At 43.7% G+C, this 17,500-nt stretch overlaps 1 protein-coding gene across 4 annotated transcripts in view; it reads left to right on the plus strand.

Moving 5' to 3' along the window:
- The window catches only part of LOC109869785 (glycogen synthase kinase-3 beta), a 56,704-nt gene that overhangs the window by 15,299 nt on the left and 23,905 nt on the right, over window positions 1-17,500 (plus strand). For all 4 annotated transcript variants that reach the window (XM_031799664.1, XM_031799675.1, XM_031799680.1 and 1 more), the window contains exon 2: window positions 6,192-6,385. In XM_031799664.1, the coding sequence (XP_031655524.1) occupies window positions 6,192-6,385 (194 nt within the window). The remainder of the gene's footprint in view (window positions 1-6,191; window positions 6,386-17,500) is intronic.

Here is a 17,500-nt window from a genome sequence, read left to right on the forward strand (position 1 = left end):
ATGCAAGTGTGTCAGGCTTCATAATATAACTCTAATTTTTTTAATGTTTATTTCACCTTTATTTAACCAGGTAAACTAGTTGAGAACAAGTTCTCATTTACAACTGCGTTCTGGCCAAGACAAAGCAGAGCAGTGCGACACAAACAACGATACAGAGTTATACATGGAATAAACAAGCATACAGTCAATAACACAATAGAGAAAAAATAAAGTATATATACAGTGTGTGCAAATGGCGTGAGGAGGTAAGGCAATAAATAGGCCATAGTAGCGAAGTAATTACAGTTTAGCAAATTAACACTGGAGTGATAGATGAGCAGATGGTGATGTGCAAGTAGAAATACTGGTGTGCAAAAGAGGAGAAAAGTAAATAAAACAGTATGGGATGAGGTAGGTAGATTCGGTGGGCTATTTACAGATGGGCTATGTACTGCTGCAGCGATCGGTTAGCTGCTCTGATAGCTGAAGTTTAAAGTTAGTGAGGGAAATATAAGTCTCCAGCTCAGCGATTTTTGCAATTCGTTCCAGTCATTGGCAGCAGATAATTGGAAGGAAAGGCAGCCAAAGGAGGTGTTGGCTTTGGGGATGACCAGTGAGATATACCTGCTGGAGCGCGTGCTACGGGTGGGTGTTGTTATCATGACCAGTGAGCTGAGATAAGGCAGAGCTTTACCTAGCATAGACTTATAGATGACCTGGAGCCAGTGGGTCTGGCGAGAAATATGTAGCGAGGTGCCAGCCGACTTGAGCATACAGTTCGCAGTGGTGGGTGGTATATGGGGCTTTGGTGACAAAACAGATGGCACTGTGATAGACTGCATCCAGTTTGCTGAGTTAGAGTATTGGAAGCTATTTTGTAAATGACATCGCCGAAGTCAAGGATCGGTAGGATAGTCCGTTTTACGAGGTTATGTTTGGCGGCGTGAGTGAAGGATGCTTTGTTGCGAAAAAGGAAGCTGATTCTAGATGTCATTTTGGATGGGAGATGTTTAATATGCGTCTGGAAGGAGAGTTTACGGTCTAGCCAGACACCGGGGTATTTGTAGTTGTCCACATATTCTAAGTCAGAACCGTCCAGAGTTGTGATGCTAGTCGGGCGGGCGGGTGCGGGCAGTGAACGGTTGAACAGCATGCATTTAGTTTTACTAGCGTTTAAGAGCAGTTGGAGGTCACGGAAGGTGTGTTGTATGGCATTGAAGCTTGTTCGGAGGTTAGTTAACACAGTGTCCAAATAAGAGCCAGATGTATACAGAATGGTGTCGTCTGCGTTGAGGTGGATCAGGGAATCACCCACAGCAAGAGTGACATCGTTGCTATATACCGAGAAAAGAGTCGGCCTGAGAATTGAACCCTGTGGTACCCCCATAGAGACTGCCAGAGGTCCGGACAACAGGCCCTCCGATTTGACACACTGAACTCTGTCTGAGAAGTAGTTGGTGAACCAGGCGAGGCAGTCATTTGAGAACCCAAGACTGTTGAGTCTGCCGAAAAGAATATGGTGATTGACAGAGTCGAAAGCCTTGGCCAGGTCGATGAATACAACTGCACAGTACTGTCTTTTATCAATGGTGGTTATGATATCGTTTAGTACCTTGAGCGTGGCTGAGGTGCATCCGTGACCAGCTTGTAAACCAGATTGCACAGCGGAGAAGGTACGGTGGGATTCGAAATGGTCATTGATCTGTTTATTACCTTGGCTTTAGAAAGGCATGGCAGGATGGATATAGGTTTATAACAGTTTGGATCTAGAGTGTCACCCACTTTGAAGAGGGGGATGACTGTGGCAGCTTTCCAATCTTTGGGGATCTCGGTCGATGCAAAAGAGAGGTTGAACAGACTGGTAATAGGGGTTGCAAAAATGGCGGCAGATCATTTTAGAAAGAGAGGGTCCAGATTGTCAAGCCCAGCTGATTTGTACGGGTCCAGGTTTTGCAGCTCTTTCAGAACATCTGCTATCTTGATTTGGGTGAAGGACAGGCTGGGGAGGCATGGGCAAGTACAGTGAGGCAGAAAAGTATTTAGTCAGCCACCAATTGTGCAAGTTCTCCCACTTAAAAAGATGAGAGAGGCCTGTAATTTAGGTACACTTGAACTATGACAAAATGAGAAAAGAAATCCAGAAAATCACATTGTAGGATTTTTTATGAATTTATTTGCAAATTATGGTGAAAAATAGGTATTTAGTCACCTACAAACAAGCAAGATTTCTGGCTCTCACAGACCTGTAACTTCTTCTTTAAGAGGCTCCTCTGTCCTGCACTCGTTGCCTGTATTAATGGCAACTGTTTGAACTTGTTATCAGTATAAAAGACACATGTCCACAACCTCAAACAGTCACACTCCAAACTCCACTATGGCCAAGACCAAAGAGCTGTCAAAGGACACCAGGAACAAAATTGTAGATCTGCACCAGGCTGGGAAGACTAAATCTGCAATAGGTAAGCAACTTGGTTTGAAGAAATCAACTGTTGGAGCAATTATTAGGAAATAGAAGACATACAAGACCACTGATAATCTCTCTCGATCTGGGGCTCCATGCAAGACCTCACCCCATGGGGTCAAAATGATCACAAGAACGGTGAGCAAAAATCCCAGAACCACACGGGGGGACCTAGTGAATGACCTGCAGAGAGCTGGGACCAAAGTAACAAAGCCTACCATCAGTAACACACTACGTCACCAGGGACTCAAAACCCGCAATGCCAGACGTGTCCCCCTGCTTAAGCCAGTACATGTCCAGGCCCGTCTGAAGTTTGCTAGAGAGCGGTTGGATGATCCAGAAGAAGATTGGGAGAATGTCATATGGTCAGATGAAAACTCCACTCGTCGTGTTTGGAGGACAAAGAATGCTGAGTTGCATCCAAAGAACACCATACCTACTGTGAAGCATGGGGATGGAAACATCATGCTTTGGGGCTGTTTTTCTGCAAAGGGACCAGGACGACTGATCTGTGTAAAGGAAAGAATGAATGGGGTCATGTATCGTGAGATTTTGAGTGAAAACGTCCTTCCATCAGCAAGGGCATTGAAGATGAAACGTGGCTGGGTCTTGTCAGCATGACAATGATCCCAAACACTCCGCCCGGGCAACGAAGGAGTGGCTTCGTAAGAAGCATTTCAAGGTCCTGGAGTGGCCTAGCCAGTCTCCAGATCTCAACCCCATAGAAAGTCTTTGGAGGGAGTTGAAAGTCCTTGTTGCCCAGCAACAGCCCCAAAACATCACTGCTATAGAGGAGATCTGCATGGAGGAATGGGCCAAAATACCAGCAACAGTGTGTGAAAACCCTGTGAAGACGTACAGAAAACATTTGACCTCCGTCATTGCTAACAAAGGGTATACAACAAAGTATTGAGATAAACTTTTGTTATTGACCAAATACTTATTTTCCACCATAATTTGCAAATAAATTCATTCAAAATCCTACAATGTGATTTTCTGGATTTTTTTTCTAATTTTGTCTGTCATAGTTGAAGTGTACTTATGATGAAAATTACAGGCCTCTCTCATCTTTTTAAGTGGGAGAACTTGCACAATTGGTGGCTGACTAAATACTTTTTTGCCCCACTGTAGCTGCGGGGGGTGCAGAGCTCTTGGCCGGGTTTGGGGTAGCCAGGAGATAATCATGGCCAGCCGTAGAGAAAGGCTTATTGAAATTCTCGATTATCGTGGAATTATCGGTGGAGACAGTGTTACCTAGCCTCAGTGCAGTGGGCAGCTGGGATGATGTGCTTTTCTTCTCCTGACTTTCCTGACTGACTGCCTGTATTGGTTCTTGACTTCCCTGAAAAGTTGCATATCGCGTGGACTATTCGATGCTAGTGCAGTCCGCCACAGGATGTTTTTGTGCTGGTCAAGGGCAGTCAGGTCTGGGTGAACCAAGGGCTATATCTGTTCTTAGTTATACATTTTTTGAATGGGGCATGCTTATTTAAGATGGTGAGGAAATTTAATTTTAAAGAACGACCAGGCATCCTCTACTGACGGGATGAGGTCAATATCCTTCCAGGATACCCGGGCCAGGTCAATTAGAAAGGCCTGCTCGCAGAAGTGTTTTAGGGAGAGTTTGACAGTGATGATTGGTGGTCGTTTGACCGCGGACCCATTGCGGATACAGGCAATGAGGCAGTGATTGCTGAGATCCTGATTGAATACAGCAGAGGCGTATTTGGAGGGCAAGTTGGTCAGGATAATATCTATGAGGTGGTCCATGTTTACGGATTTGCGGTTGTACCTGGTAGGTTCCTTGATCATTTGTGTGAGATTGAGGCCATCTAGCTTAGATTGTAGGACTGCCGGGGTGTCAAGCATATCCCAGTCACCTAACAGAACGAACTCTGAAGATAGATGGGGGGCAATCAATTCACATATGGTGTCCAGGGCACAGATGGGAGCTGAGGGGGGTCTATAACAGGCGGCAAAAGTGAGAGACTTACTTCTGGAGAGATTAGAAGCTCGAACTGTTTGGGCATAGACCTGGATAGTATGACATAACTTTGCAGGCTATCTCTGGTGTAGATTGCAACTCCTCCCCTTTGACATTTCTATCTTGACGGAAAATGTTTGCAGTTGGGTATGGGCATTTTTGGTGGCCTTCCTAAGCCAGGATTCAGTCACGGGAAGGACATCAGGGTTTGCGGAGTGTGTTAAAGCAGTGACTAAAACAAACTTAGGGAGGAGGCTTCTGATGTTAACATGCATGAAACCAAGGCCTTTTGGGTTACAGAAGTCAACAATTGAGAGTGCCTGGGGACACGCAGGGTCTGGGTTAACCTCCACATTACCCGAGGAACAGAGGAGAAGTAGGATGAGGGTACGGCTAAAGGCTATGAAAACTGGTCATCTAGTGCATTGGGGACAGAGAATAAAAGGAGCAGATTTCTGAGCGTGGTAGAATAGATTCAGGGCATAATGTACAGACAGGGATATGGTGGGGTGTGGGTACAGTGGAGGTAAACCCAGGCACCGAGTGATGATAAGAGAGGTTGCATCTCTGGACGGGCTAGTTATGCTGGGTGAGGTCACCGCATGTGTGGGAGGTCGGACAAAGGAGATATCTGAGGCATGTTGAGTGGGACTAGGGCCTCAGCAGTAAACTAAATCAATGATAACTATCCTAAACAACGGTGTACAAGGCATATTGACATTTGAGAGAGACATAAAGCGAGGCATAAAGCAATCACAGGTGTTGATTGGGAGAGCTAGCTAAGACAACAAAGGGTAAGACAACAACAGCTAATCAGCTAAAACAACAACAACAGGTAAAATGGCGATGAATGGGCAGAGAGGGTCGGTTAACTACACACAAGGCCTGAGTTCGAGGCTGGGGCCAACAGATAAACAAAAAATAAACAAAATGGAGTACCGTGATTAATGAACAGTCCAGCTGTCACGCCCTGACCTTAGAGAGCCTGTTTATTTATCTATTTGGTTAGGTCAGGGTGTGATTAGGGTGGGCATTCTAGTTTTTCGTTTTCTATGTTGGCCTGGTATGGTTCCCAATCAGAAGCAGCTGTCTATCGTTGTCTCTGATTGGGGATCATATTTAGGCAGCCTTTTCCCACCTGTTGTTTGTGGGATCTTGTTTGTGTGTAGCTGCCTGTGAGCAGCCCAGAATGTCACGTTTCAGTTTTCTTCTGTTTTGTTTGGTGAGTTTCATATTTTTTAAACGTGTAATTCTACGCACGCTGCGCCTTGGTCCAATCATTCAGACGAGCATGACACCAGCAGGCATCAGCTATGAAGCCAAGTGCTCATAGGGTCCAGTGAACAGCAATAGATGGAACAGGGAAGCATCGGGGTAGTCGTTACTACGCTAGCAAAGTAGTAACGTTAAAAGTTAACGTGTCAGTTAGCGAGTGTGTCAGGCTTCGTAATATAACTCTGACAGTGTGATCATGTGAGTATGTCAGGCTTCGTAAAATAACTCTGACAGTGTGATCGTGTGTGTCAGGCTTCGCAATATAACTCTGACAGTGTGATCATGTGAGTGTGTCAGGCTTCGCAATATAACTCTGACAGTGTGATCATGTGAGTGTGTCAGGCTTCGTAAAATAACTCTGACAGTGTGATCATGTGAGTGTCTGTCATCTAGTCTCGCTTGTTTATTTGTCATTAGACACACTCTTCACTTAAGGTCACTGAAGACTATCTCACCCCTTCTCTACCCTCATCCTCTCTGTACCTCCTGCAGGGGACAAGGATGGCAGTAAGGTGACAACGGTGATGGCCACCCCAGGCCAAGGGCCCGACAGGCCCCAAGAGGTCAGCTATACAGACACCAAGGTGATTGGGAACGGCTCCTTCGGAGTGGTCTACCAGGCCAAGCTGTGTGACTCTGGAGAGCTGCTGGCCATCAAGAAGGTTCTGCAGGACAAGAGGTTTAAGGTGAGAGAGACTGCAGGGTGCTCGCAGACACACACACGTACGCACATTTCCCTGATCTCATGAAACGATGACATTCTTGTCTTTTCAAAGATAACATCCTTCATTCATCTTTCTGTTGAAGTCTTTTTCTTCCATCCTTTCTTTGTAATGGATGACTTTCATTCAGAGTGGGTTCTACTATAAAGGATGACTCCTTCCATTCACACTAGTGTTCTCTGGTCTTTTGTGAATGGATTACAGGCTCCACACTCTGTTAGTAGAACAAAGAGAGAGACAAACACACACACACACTATACAGGTGTCCCTCAGTTCCCTGCCACTCTCTAGTCTAGTTCCACTACTACAGAAACAAACTCCTATATCTACATCTGCTCAGTAGTAGCAGTGAATGCACAGATGGCTGTGCAATGTAGCTTTGTGTTTTGCGTGTGTGTGCGTGTGTCAAGGTCCAGATTGTCGCCATGTTAACCCAATTTCTCCTAGGACTGACGATACCATCACTATCTCAATGTGGGGCTGTGAATAGGACTGACTGTTGTGTTGCTGTTGTCTTTGTTAGGTCACTAGCTTTGCCCTCAGAGGTCTTGGACTTATTATCCTAATTGTTAGCTTTGGAGCAGCAGATGTACTGAAGCATTTGGTTTGACTACTTTGTGATACAGAGTGCAGTGATGTGTGCTGAAACTATTGCCCATAATAAAGCGTAATGCACTATGTAAAACTGTGTCCAGTGACTTCAATACAGTGGTAACTGCATTCATATAGACCAGGGGTGTCAAATTCACTCCATGGAGTGCCTAGTGTCTTTTAGGTTTTTGTGTTTTCCTTTCATATAAGACCTAGACAACCAGGAGAGGGGAGGTGCAAAAATCAGCAGACACTCGGTCCTCAGTGGAATGAGTTTGACAATATATAGATAATATCACCATAGTCTAAGACCGGAAGGAATGTTGACTGAATTATTTGTTTTCTGCTATTTAACAAAAAGCATGACCAGTCCTATAAAATAAGCCCGTTTTAATTCTTAAAGTTAGCTAAATGTCGTTGCCACAAGCAGCAGCACAGATATTGAGATGAGTGAGATGCAAGGCTTCAATAAGATGCAATCTCACACATTCTCACACAGTCTCACACAGTCTCACACATTCTCAGTCTCACACAGTCTCACACATTCTCAGTCTCACACAGTCACACAGTCACACACAGTCTCACACAGTCTCACACAGTCACTGTAACGCCTGTCGTCGGAAGGAGTGGACCAAAGCGCAGCTTGAAAAGTGTTCATGATTTTTTTTATAAAAAAAAAACAAAAGCTAACAGTTCTGTCAGGTAACAGAGACGAAACAGAAAATAACTACCCACAAACACAGGTGGGAAAAAGGCTGCCTAAGTATGATTCCCAATCAGAGACAACGATAGACAGCTGCCTCTGATTGGGAACCACACTCGGCCAAAACAAAGAAATAGACAACAAAGAATGCCCACCCCTAATCACACCCTGACCTAACCAAATAGAGAAATAAAACGTCTCTCTAAGGTCAGGGCGTGACAGTCACACACAGTATGTTCACGGGTTTGCTTCACACTGTTCACAGTGAGGTAGCCAGGGAAGTTTCAACACCCTTAGTTGTTGTGGAAATTATTTTCTGCATCTACGTCAGATGAGTCTACCTTTAAGTTCTTAACTAATGAATTAAAATGCTTTTTGAAGGAAAGCCTATCCTCAATCCAGATGCCTATAAGCAGGAGCACGATCAATGAGGCCACCATCCAATGTACACATGCAGAAATGATCAGATCATTTCTTACCTGATTTGGAAAATAACATATACTTCATTTTACCTGCATTATAAGTACCAATTTCAGTTCTGCAAGGCAATAGCATACACAAGTGTCATCTGCATACAGGTGAAATATATATTTAAAGATAAACCAATATTCTTAATGTAAAAATAACAGAACCAAGAATTGATCCTTATGGGACACCCTTTGTTATGTCCAGAAAACTGGATTCAACACCATCAGTAAATACACACTGCCTTCTGTCCGTTTAATCATTTTCAAATCAGTTACTTGCAGATGGGTTCTTAGGCTGCGTTTAGACAGCCAGCCCAATTCTGATCTTTTTCAACTAATTGGTCTTTTGACCAATCACATTAGATATTTTTCAGAATTGGGCAGCCTGTATAAAATCAGCCCGAGTCAGATGTAGAGGTTTGGGTGTTCTGTTTTTCCTTTATAGCAGCCAACCCCCCCCTTTTTCTTTTCTCTCTCTCCCTCACTCCCTATGTGTGGACTGTTATGAAGAATGAACTCAATGAGTGTGGAGCGCTAAGTCTTCTCACATGACTGCTGCACACACACGCAAACACATGCGAACAGTTCATACACACCAACCTCTTTGTCTCCTCCTCTGTTTCTCTCTCTTTCTGCAGTGTGCCTCACACAAGGAGTGAGACGTAAGCTGGGAGCTTTGTGACCAGTCGGCACATGTGTACACACACACACACACACACACACACACACACGTGAGCAGGCTCTGTACCATAATGCAGCTGGCTAAAGTAACTGTGTGTGTTCTAGTGTCAGGCGCTGGGTGGGCTCAGGCTTCTCCCAGTGTATCTTGGGATATGTCCCTCTGGACTTTTTTGAGAGATCATATTTCAGCCCAGTGGAAGAATTACAGTGTAATACCCATAGTGTGTATGTATAGAGTGTGTGTGCTTGTACTCTGCATAGTCAGGGCTATAAATGAAAAATAATATTGCTCCCAGCTTTAAAACGTTAGGAGCACAACATAACATTTACTAACACCATAAAATAAGATATATAGCCTATATGAATTCTAGCTACTTCTGAAGCACATGCTGTGCCCTAGAAACTAATATTTAACACGGTAAAGTAATTAGTTTAATATAAAAACTAAAATGTTGATACAAATACCTGTACAACTTGCAGGCTTGTTTTCGAGTTGCTGTGCGTTTTGTTGCCAACTTGTTTTGCTACCTGACAACTTTACGGTTTTCACTTTTTAATTACCGTTCATATATTTATTTATTTTTTCACTCCGGACGCTTTATCTGGACACGATTCGTCAGGACCTCCAACAGCCGAAGCTAAGTAGTAACATTAACATGATGCCTTCTAATTGCAGCCGCTGTACTTGCCTTACGGCGAGGATAGCTGTGCTGCAAGCCCAGCTTCAGACGCAATCGTTAGGCAAGGGTAATTTCAGTGTAGGAAAGGATGAAACAGCGTCTGTGGCACCAGTAAGTACAGATAGTAGTGTAAATCCCCTGGCACAGTCCCCGCAGCCGGACAACTTTCTCACGGTTTCTAGAAGGAAATGCTGTAGGAACGCTCAACCGGTGTCGCTCATTCAGCCGACAGAAACTTTCAACCGGTTTTCCCCATTAAGCAGCGGGTCGGAGTCAGAGGCCGATTCTTCTCTGGTCTCTACTCCTCCCGTTACGGGGTCTGAGACGCCGAAGCTTCCCACCATTAGCTCTGACAAATTGAAAACTCTAGTCATTGGCGACTCCATTACCCGCAGTATTAGACTTAAAGCGAATCATCCAGCGATCATACACTGTTTACCCGGGGGCAGGGCTACCGACGTTAAGGCTAATCTGAAGATGGTGCTGGCTAAAGCTAAAACTGGCGAGTGTAGAGAGTATAGAGATATTGTTATCCACGTCGGCACCAACGATGTTAGGATGAAACAGTCAGAAATCACCAAGCGCAACATAGCTTCTGCGTGCATATCAGCTAGAAAGATGTGTCGGCATCGAGTAATTGTCTCTGGCCCACCTCCATTCCTGTCATTACTGAAAGAGATCATGATACCTCACATCTCAAAATAGGGCTACTTAATGTTAGATCCCTTACTTCAAAGGCAATTATAGTCAATGAACTAATCACTGATCATAATCTTGATGTGATTGGCCTGACTGAAACATGGCTTAAGCCTGATGAATTTACTGTTTTAAATGAGGCCTCACCTCCTGGCTACACTAGTGACCATATCCCCCGTGCATCCCGCAAAGGCGGAGGTGTTGCTAACATTTACGATAGCAAATTTCAATTTACAAAAAAAAAAAAGACATTTTCGTCTTTTGAGCTTCTAGTCATGAAATCTATGCAGCCTACTCAATCACTTTTTATAGCTACTGTTTACAGGCCTCCTGGGCCATATACAGCGTTTCTCACTGAGTTCCCTGAATTCCTATCGGACCTTGTAGTCATAGCAGATAATATTCTAATCTTTGGTGACTTTAATATTCACATGGAAAAGTCCACAGACCCACTCCAAAAGGCTTTCGGAGCCATCATCGACTCAGTGGGTTTTGTCCAACATGTCTCTGGACCCACTCACTGTCACAGTCATACTCTGGACCTAGTTTTGTCCCATGGAATAAATGTGGTGGATCTTAATGTTTTTCCTCATAATCCTGGACTATCGGACAGCTTAGACCCCAACCAAGGAACATCAAAAGTCGTGCTATAAATTCACAGACAACACAAAGATTCCTTGATGCCCTTCCAGACTCCCTCTGCCTACCCAAGGACGCCAGAGGACAAAAATCAGTTAACCACCTAACTGAGGATCTCAATTTAACCTTGCGCAATACCCTAGATGCAGTTGCACCCCTAAAAACAAAAAAAATGTCTCATAAGAAACTAGCTCCCTGGTACACAGAAAATACCCGAGCTCTGAAGCAAGCTTCCAGAAAATTGGAACGGAAATGGCGCCACACCAAACTGGAAGTCTTCCGACTAGCTTGGAAGGACGGTACCGTGCAGTACCGTAGAGCCCTTACTGCTGCTCGATCATCCTATTTTTCTAACTTAATTGAGGAAAATAAGAACAATCCGAAATTCCTTTTTAATACTGTCGCAAAGCTAACTAAAAAGCAGCATTCCCCAAGAGAGGATGACTTTCACTTTAGCAGTGATAAATTCATGAACTTCTTTGAGGAAAAGATTATGATTATTAGAAAGCAAATTACGGACTCCTCTTTAAACCTGCGTATTCCTCCAAACCTCAGTTGTCCTGAGTCTGCACAACTCTGCCAGGACCTAGGATCAAGAGAGACGCTCAAGTGTTTTAGTACTATATCTCTTGACACAATGATGAAAATAATCATGGCCTCTAAACCTTCAAGCTGCATACTGGACCCTATTCCAACTAAACTACTGAAAGAGCTGCTTCCTGTGCTTGGCCCTCCTATGTTGAACATAATAAACGGCTCTCTATCCACTGGATGTGTACCAAACTCACTAAAAGTGGCAGTAATAAAGCCTCTCTTGAAAAAGCCAAACCTTGACCCAGAAAATATAAAAAACTATCGGCCTATATCGAATCTTCCATTCCTCTCAAAAATTTTAGAGAAGGCTGTTGCGCAGCAACTCACTGCCTTCCTGAAGACAAACAATGTATACGAAATGCTTCAGTCTGGTTTTAGACCCCATCATAGCACTGAGACGTTACTTGTGAAGGTGGTAAATGACATTTTAATGGCATCGGACCGAGGCTCTGCATCTGTCCTCGTGCTCCTAGACCTTAGTGCTGCTTTTGATACCATCGATCACCACATTCTTTTGGAGAGATTGGAAACCCAAATTGGTCTACACGGACATGTTCTGGCCTGGTTTAGATCTTATCTGTCGGAAAGATATCAGTTTGTCTCTGTGAATGGTTTGTCCTCTGACAAATCAACTGTAAATTTCGGTGTTCCTCAAGGTTCCGTTTTAGGACCACTATTGTTTTCACTATATATTTTACCTCTTGGGGATGTTATTCGAAAACATAATGTAAACTTTCACTGCTATGCGGATGACACACAGCTGTACATTTCAATGAAACATGGTGAAGCCCCAAAATTGCCCTCGCTAGAAGCATGTGTTTCAGACATAAGGAAGTGGATGGCTGCAAACTTTCTACTATTAAACTCGGACAAAACAGAGATGCTTGTTCTAGGTCCCAAGAAACAAAGAGATCTTCTGTTGAATCTGACAATTAATCTTAATGGTTGTACAGTCGTCTCAAATAAAACTGTGAAGGACCTCGGCGTTACTCTGGACCCTGATCTCTCTTTTGAAGAACATATCAAGACCATTTCGAGGACAGCTTTTTTCCATCTACGTAACATTGAAAAAATCAGAAACTTTCTGTCCAAAAATGATGCAGAAAAATTAATCCATGCTTTTGTCACTTCTAGGTTAGACTACTGCAATGCTCTATTTTCCGGCTACCCGGATAAAGCACTAAATAAACTTCAGTTAGTGCTAAATACGGCTGCTAGAATCCTGACTAGAACCAAAGAATTTGATCATATTACTCCAGTGCTAGCCTCTCTACACTGGCTTCCTGTCAAAGCAAGGGCTGATTTCAAGGTTTTACTGCTAACCTACAAAGCATTACATGGGCTTGCTCCTACCTATCTCTCTGATTTGGTCCTGCCGTACATACCTACACGTACGCTACGGTCACAAGACGCAGGCCTCCTAATTGTCCCTAGAATTTCTAAGCAAACAGCTGGAGGCAGGGCTTTCTCCTATAGAGCTCCATTTTTATGGAACGGTCTGCCTACCCATGTCAGAGACGCAAACTCGGTCTCAACCTTTAAGTCTTTACTGAAGACTCATCTCTTCAGTGGGTCATATGATTGAGTGTAGTCTGGCCCAGGAGTGGGAAGGTGAACGGAAAGGCTCTGGAGCAACGAACCGCCCTTGCTGTCTCTGCCTGGCCGGTTCCCCTCTTTCCACTGAGATTCTCTGCCTCTAACCCTATTACAGGGGCTGAGTCACTGGCTTGCTGGGGCTCTCTCATGCCGTCCCTGGAGGGGGTGCGTCACCTGAGTGGGTTGATTCACTGTTGTGGTCATCCTGTCTGGGTTGGCGCCCCCCCCCTTGGGTTGTGCCGTGGCGGAGATCTTTGTGGGCTATACTTAGCATTGTCTCAGGATGGTAAGTTGGTGGTTGAAGATATCCCTCTAGTGGTGTGGGGGCTGTGCTTTGGCAAAGTGGGTGGGGTTATATCCTTCCTGTTTGGCCCTGTCCGGGGGTGTCCTCGGATGGGGCCACAGTGTCTCCTGACCCCTCCTGTCTCAGCCTCCAGTATTTATGCTGCAGTAGTTTATGTGTCGGGGGGCTGGGGTCAGTTTGTTATATCTGGAGTACTTCTCCTGTCCTATTCGGTGTCCTGTGTGAATCTAAGTGTGCGTTCTCTAATTCTCTCCTTCTCTCTTTCTTTCTCTCTCTCGGAGGACCTGAGCCCTAGGACCATGCCCCAGGACTACCTGACATGATGACTCCTTGCTGTCCCCAGTCCACCTGGCCATGCTGCTGTTCCAGTTTCAACTGACCTGAGCCCTAGGACCATGCCCCAGGACTACCTGACATGATGACTCCTTGCTGTCCCCAGTCCACCTGGCCATGCTGCTGCTCCAGTTTCAACTTCCACCTGACTGTGCTGCTGCTCCAGTTTCAACTGTTCTGCCTTATTATTATTCGACCATGCTGGTCATTTATGAACATTTGAACATCTTGGCCATGTTCTGTTATAATCTCCACCCGGCACAGCCAGAAGAGGACTGGCCACCCCACATAGCCTGGTTCCTCTCTAGGTTTCTTCCTAGGTATTGGCCTTTCTAGGGAGTTTTTCCTAGCCACCGTGCTTCTACACCTGCATTGCTTGCTGTTTGGGGTTTTAGGCTGGGTTTCTGTACAGCACTTTGAGATATCAGCTGATGTACGAAGGGCTATATAAATAAATTTGATTTGAATTTGATTTGACCTGTCATTGAAATTAAAAAGATTTGTGGAATATTAGGTTTCTACTTTGTGGAAAAGCACAATGTTCCTATTGAGATGCATTGCACTGAAAATTGTACCCCGTCTCTTTAAGAGCAAGTTTGTGATGAGGACATGCAAGATATCTGTCATTCATTCATTGCTATGACCAGTGATCTCCTGAAGAAGCTATCCCCTTTCCTTTCTTTCTGTGCCCCCACATGTTAGGATATACTGGTTAAGTCACCAGGTTGTTAGCTAGCTAGCTAATGAGGTAACAAATATGACTGACCAAAGTGTAAAACAAATGCGGCCCGTGAATGGCCTATGACATGGTTTATGAATGTAAAAAAGTAACTCAAACTTATTCTGAATCCATTTTTTTCTCCTGTCTTGAATGAAGAATGAAAAATAAATGTGAAATCTTTGAGGAGAAGTTCAATCAGTGAATCAGGTCATCTCCATGGTAACCAGAGACTTTCTGCCATACATGCCTTCAAACTACCGTAAAACCCCTTAAGGGGCTCTGAGGGGCTCTCTGCAGCACCCTTAAACCATTTTCTCAGGTAAGAAGAAATGGTTCCTTAAGGTAAATCATTAAGGGAAACACTTAAGATGTTTTATGCGACCAGGCCTGATCGTTTGAACTGTTTGGGTTAGATACAAGCAGTTTTGGATGTATTAATGGTGCAAGCACGACGCTAACGAATCTGCACTTGGGAAACAATGGCACATCAAAGCCTAATCATTACCATAATTATAATACAAATAAATATACATACAGTGGCAAGAAAAAGTATGTGAACCCTTTGGAAATACCTGGATTTCTGCATAAATTGGACATAAAATTTGATCTGATCTTCATCTAGATCACAACAGACAAACGCAGTCTGCTTAAACTAATGACACACAAACAATTATACGTTTTCATGTCTTTGTAGAACACACAATGTAAACATTCACAGTGCAGGGTGGGAAAAATATGTGAACCCTTGGATTTAATAACTGGTTGACCCTCCTTTGGCAGCAATAACCTCAACCAAATATGTTCTGTTGTTGCGGATCAGACCTGCACAACGGTCTGGAATCATTTTGGGCCATTCCTCTTTACAAAATTGTTTCAGTTTAGCAATATTCTTGGGATGTCTGGTGTGAACTACCGATTTGAGGTCATACCACAGCGTCTCAATCGGGTTGAAGTCAGGACTCTGACTGGGCCACTCCAGAAGGCGTATTTTCGTCTTTTGAAGCCATTCTGTTGTTGATTTACTTCTGTGTTTTTGGTCGTTGTCCTGTTGCATCACACAACTTCTGTTGAGCTTCAATTGGCGGACAGATAGCCTAACATTCTCCAGCAAAATGTCTTGATAAACTTGGGAATTTATTTGACCTTCGATGATAGCAAGCTGTCCAGGCCCTGAGGCAGCAAAGCTGCCCCAAACCATGATGCTCCCTCCACCATACTTTACAGTTGGGATGAGGTTTTGATGTTGTTGTGCTGTGCCTTTTTTTCTCCACACAGTGTTATGAGTTCCTTCCAAACAACTCAATTGTAGTTTCATCTGTCCACAGAATATTTTGCCAGTAGTGCTGTGGAACATCCAGGTGCACTTTTGAAAACTTCAGATGTTCAGCAATGTTTTTTTGGACAGCAGTGGCCTTTTCCGTGGAGTCCTCCCATGAACACCATTCTTGTTTAGTGTTTTACGTATTGTAGACTCATCAACAGAGATGTTAGCATGTTCCAGAGATTTCTGTCAGTCTTTAGCTGACACTAGGATTCTTCTTAACCTCATTGAACATTCTGCGCTGTGCTCTTGCAGTCATCTTTGCAGGACGGCCACTACTAAGGAGAGTAGCAACAGTGCTGAACTTTATCCTTTTATAGACTATTTGTCTTACCGTGGACTGATGAACAGCAAGGCTTTTAGAGATACTTTTGTAACCCTTTCCAGCTTTATTCAAGTCAACCATTCTTAATCTTAGGTCTTCTGAGATCTCTTTTGTTCGAGGCATGGTTCACATCAGGCAATGCTTTTTGTGAATAGCAAACAAAAATGTTGTGAATGTTTTTTATAGGGCAAGGCAGCCCTAACCAATATCTCCAATCTTGTCTCATTGATTGGACTCCAGCTTAGCTGACTCCTGACTCCAATTAGCTTTTGGATAAGTCATTAGCCTAGGGGTTCACATACTTTTTCCAACCTACGCTGTTAATTTTTAAATTATGTATTAAATATAGACAAGAAAAATACAATACTTTTTGTGTTATTATTTTTAAGCACACTATGTTTGTCTATTGTTGTGACTGAGATCATCAGATCAAATTTGATGACCAAGTTTTTGTAAATTTCCCGGTAATTCCAAAGCGTTCACATACTTTCTCTTGCCACTGGATATACAGTACCAGTCAAAAGTTTGGACACACCTACTCATTCCCGAGTGGCGCAGCGGTCTAAGGCAATGCATCTCATTGCTAGAGGCGTCACTACAGACCCTGGTTTGATTCCAGGCTGTATCACACCCGGCCGTGATTGGGAGTCCCATAGGGCTGCGCACAATTGGCCCAGCATCGCCCGGGTTAGGGTTTGGCCGGGGTAGGCCGTCTTTGTAAATAAGAATTTGTTCTTAACTGACTTGCCTTGTTAAATAAAGGTTAAATAAAAAAAGAAAGAATTTCTAGGATTTTTCTTAATTTCTTCCTGTTTTCTACATTGTAGAATAATAGTGAAGACATCAAAACTATGAAATAACACATGGAATCATGTAGTAACCAAAAAAGTGTGAAACAAATCAAAATATATTTTATATTTGAGATTCTTCAAAGTAGCCTCCCTTTGCCAAGTTGAAAGCATTGCATACTCTTGGCATTCTCTCAACCAGCTTCATGAGGTAGTCCAAATTTGAGATTTTTAGTTCCAACCGCCATGACTTTGTGAGACACAGAGTAGTGTGCAAAGCTGTCATCAAGGCAAAGGGTGGCAAGAAGAAGCATCTCATCTAAATTCTAAAATATAGTTTTGATTTGTTTAACACTTTTTTGGTTACTACATGATTCCATATGTGTTATTTAATAGTTTTGATGACTTCACTATTATTTTATAATGTAGAAAATAGTAAAAAAAAACTTGAATGAGTAGGTGTCCAAACTTTTGACTGGTACTATATATATTGGAATTTGTTTTGTCTCACGGTGCTCCCAAATTCACACAAAAGCTCCAAACAGCACGTTGGGGACGATGAATCAGCGGAAGCCCATTCATTTTCAATGAAGGAAGCGAAGTGGGTGGGTGGACCGTTGGGCGACGTGAGCATGGGCGA

Source organism: Oncorhynchus kisutch, linkage group LG2, assembly GCF_002021735.2.
Source record: "Oncorhynchus kisutch isolate 150728-3 linkage group LG2, Okis_V2, whole genome shotgun sequence".
NCBI classification, from domain to species: Eukaryota; Metazoa; Chordata; class Actinopteri; order Salmoniformes; family Salmonidae; genus Oncorhynchus; species Oncorhynchus kisutch.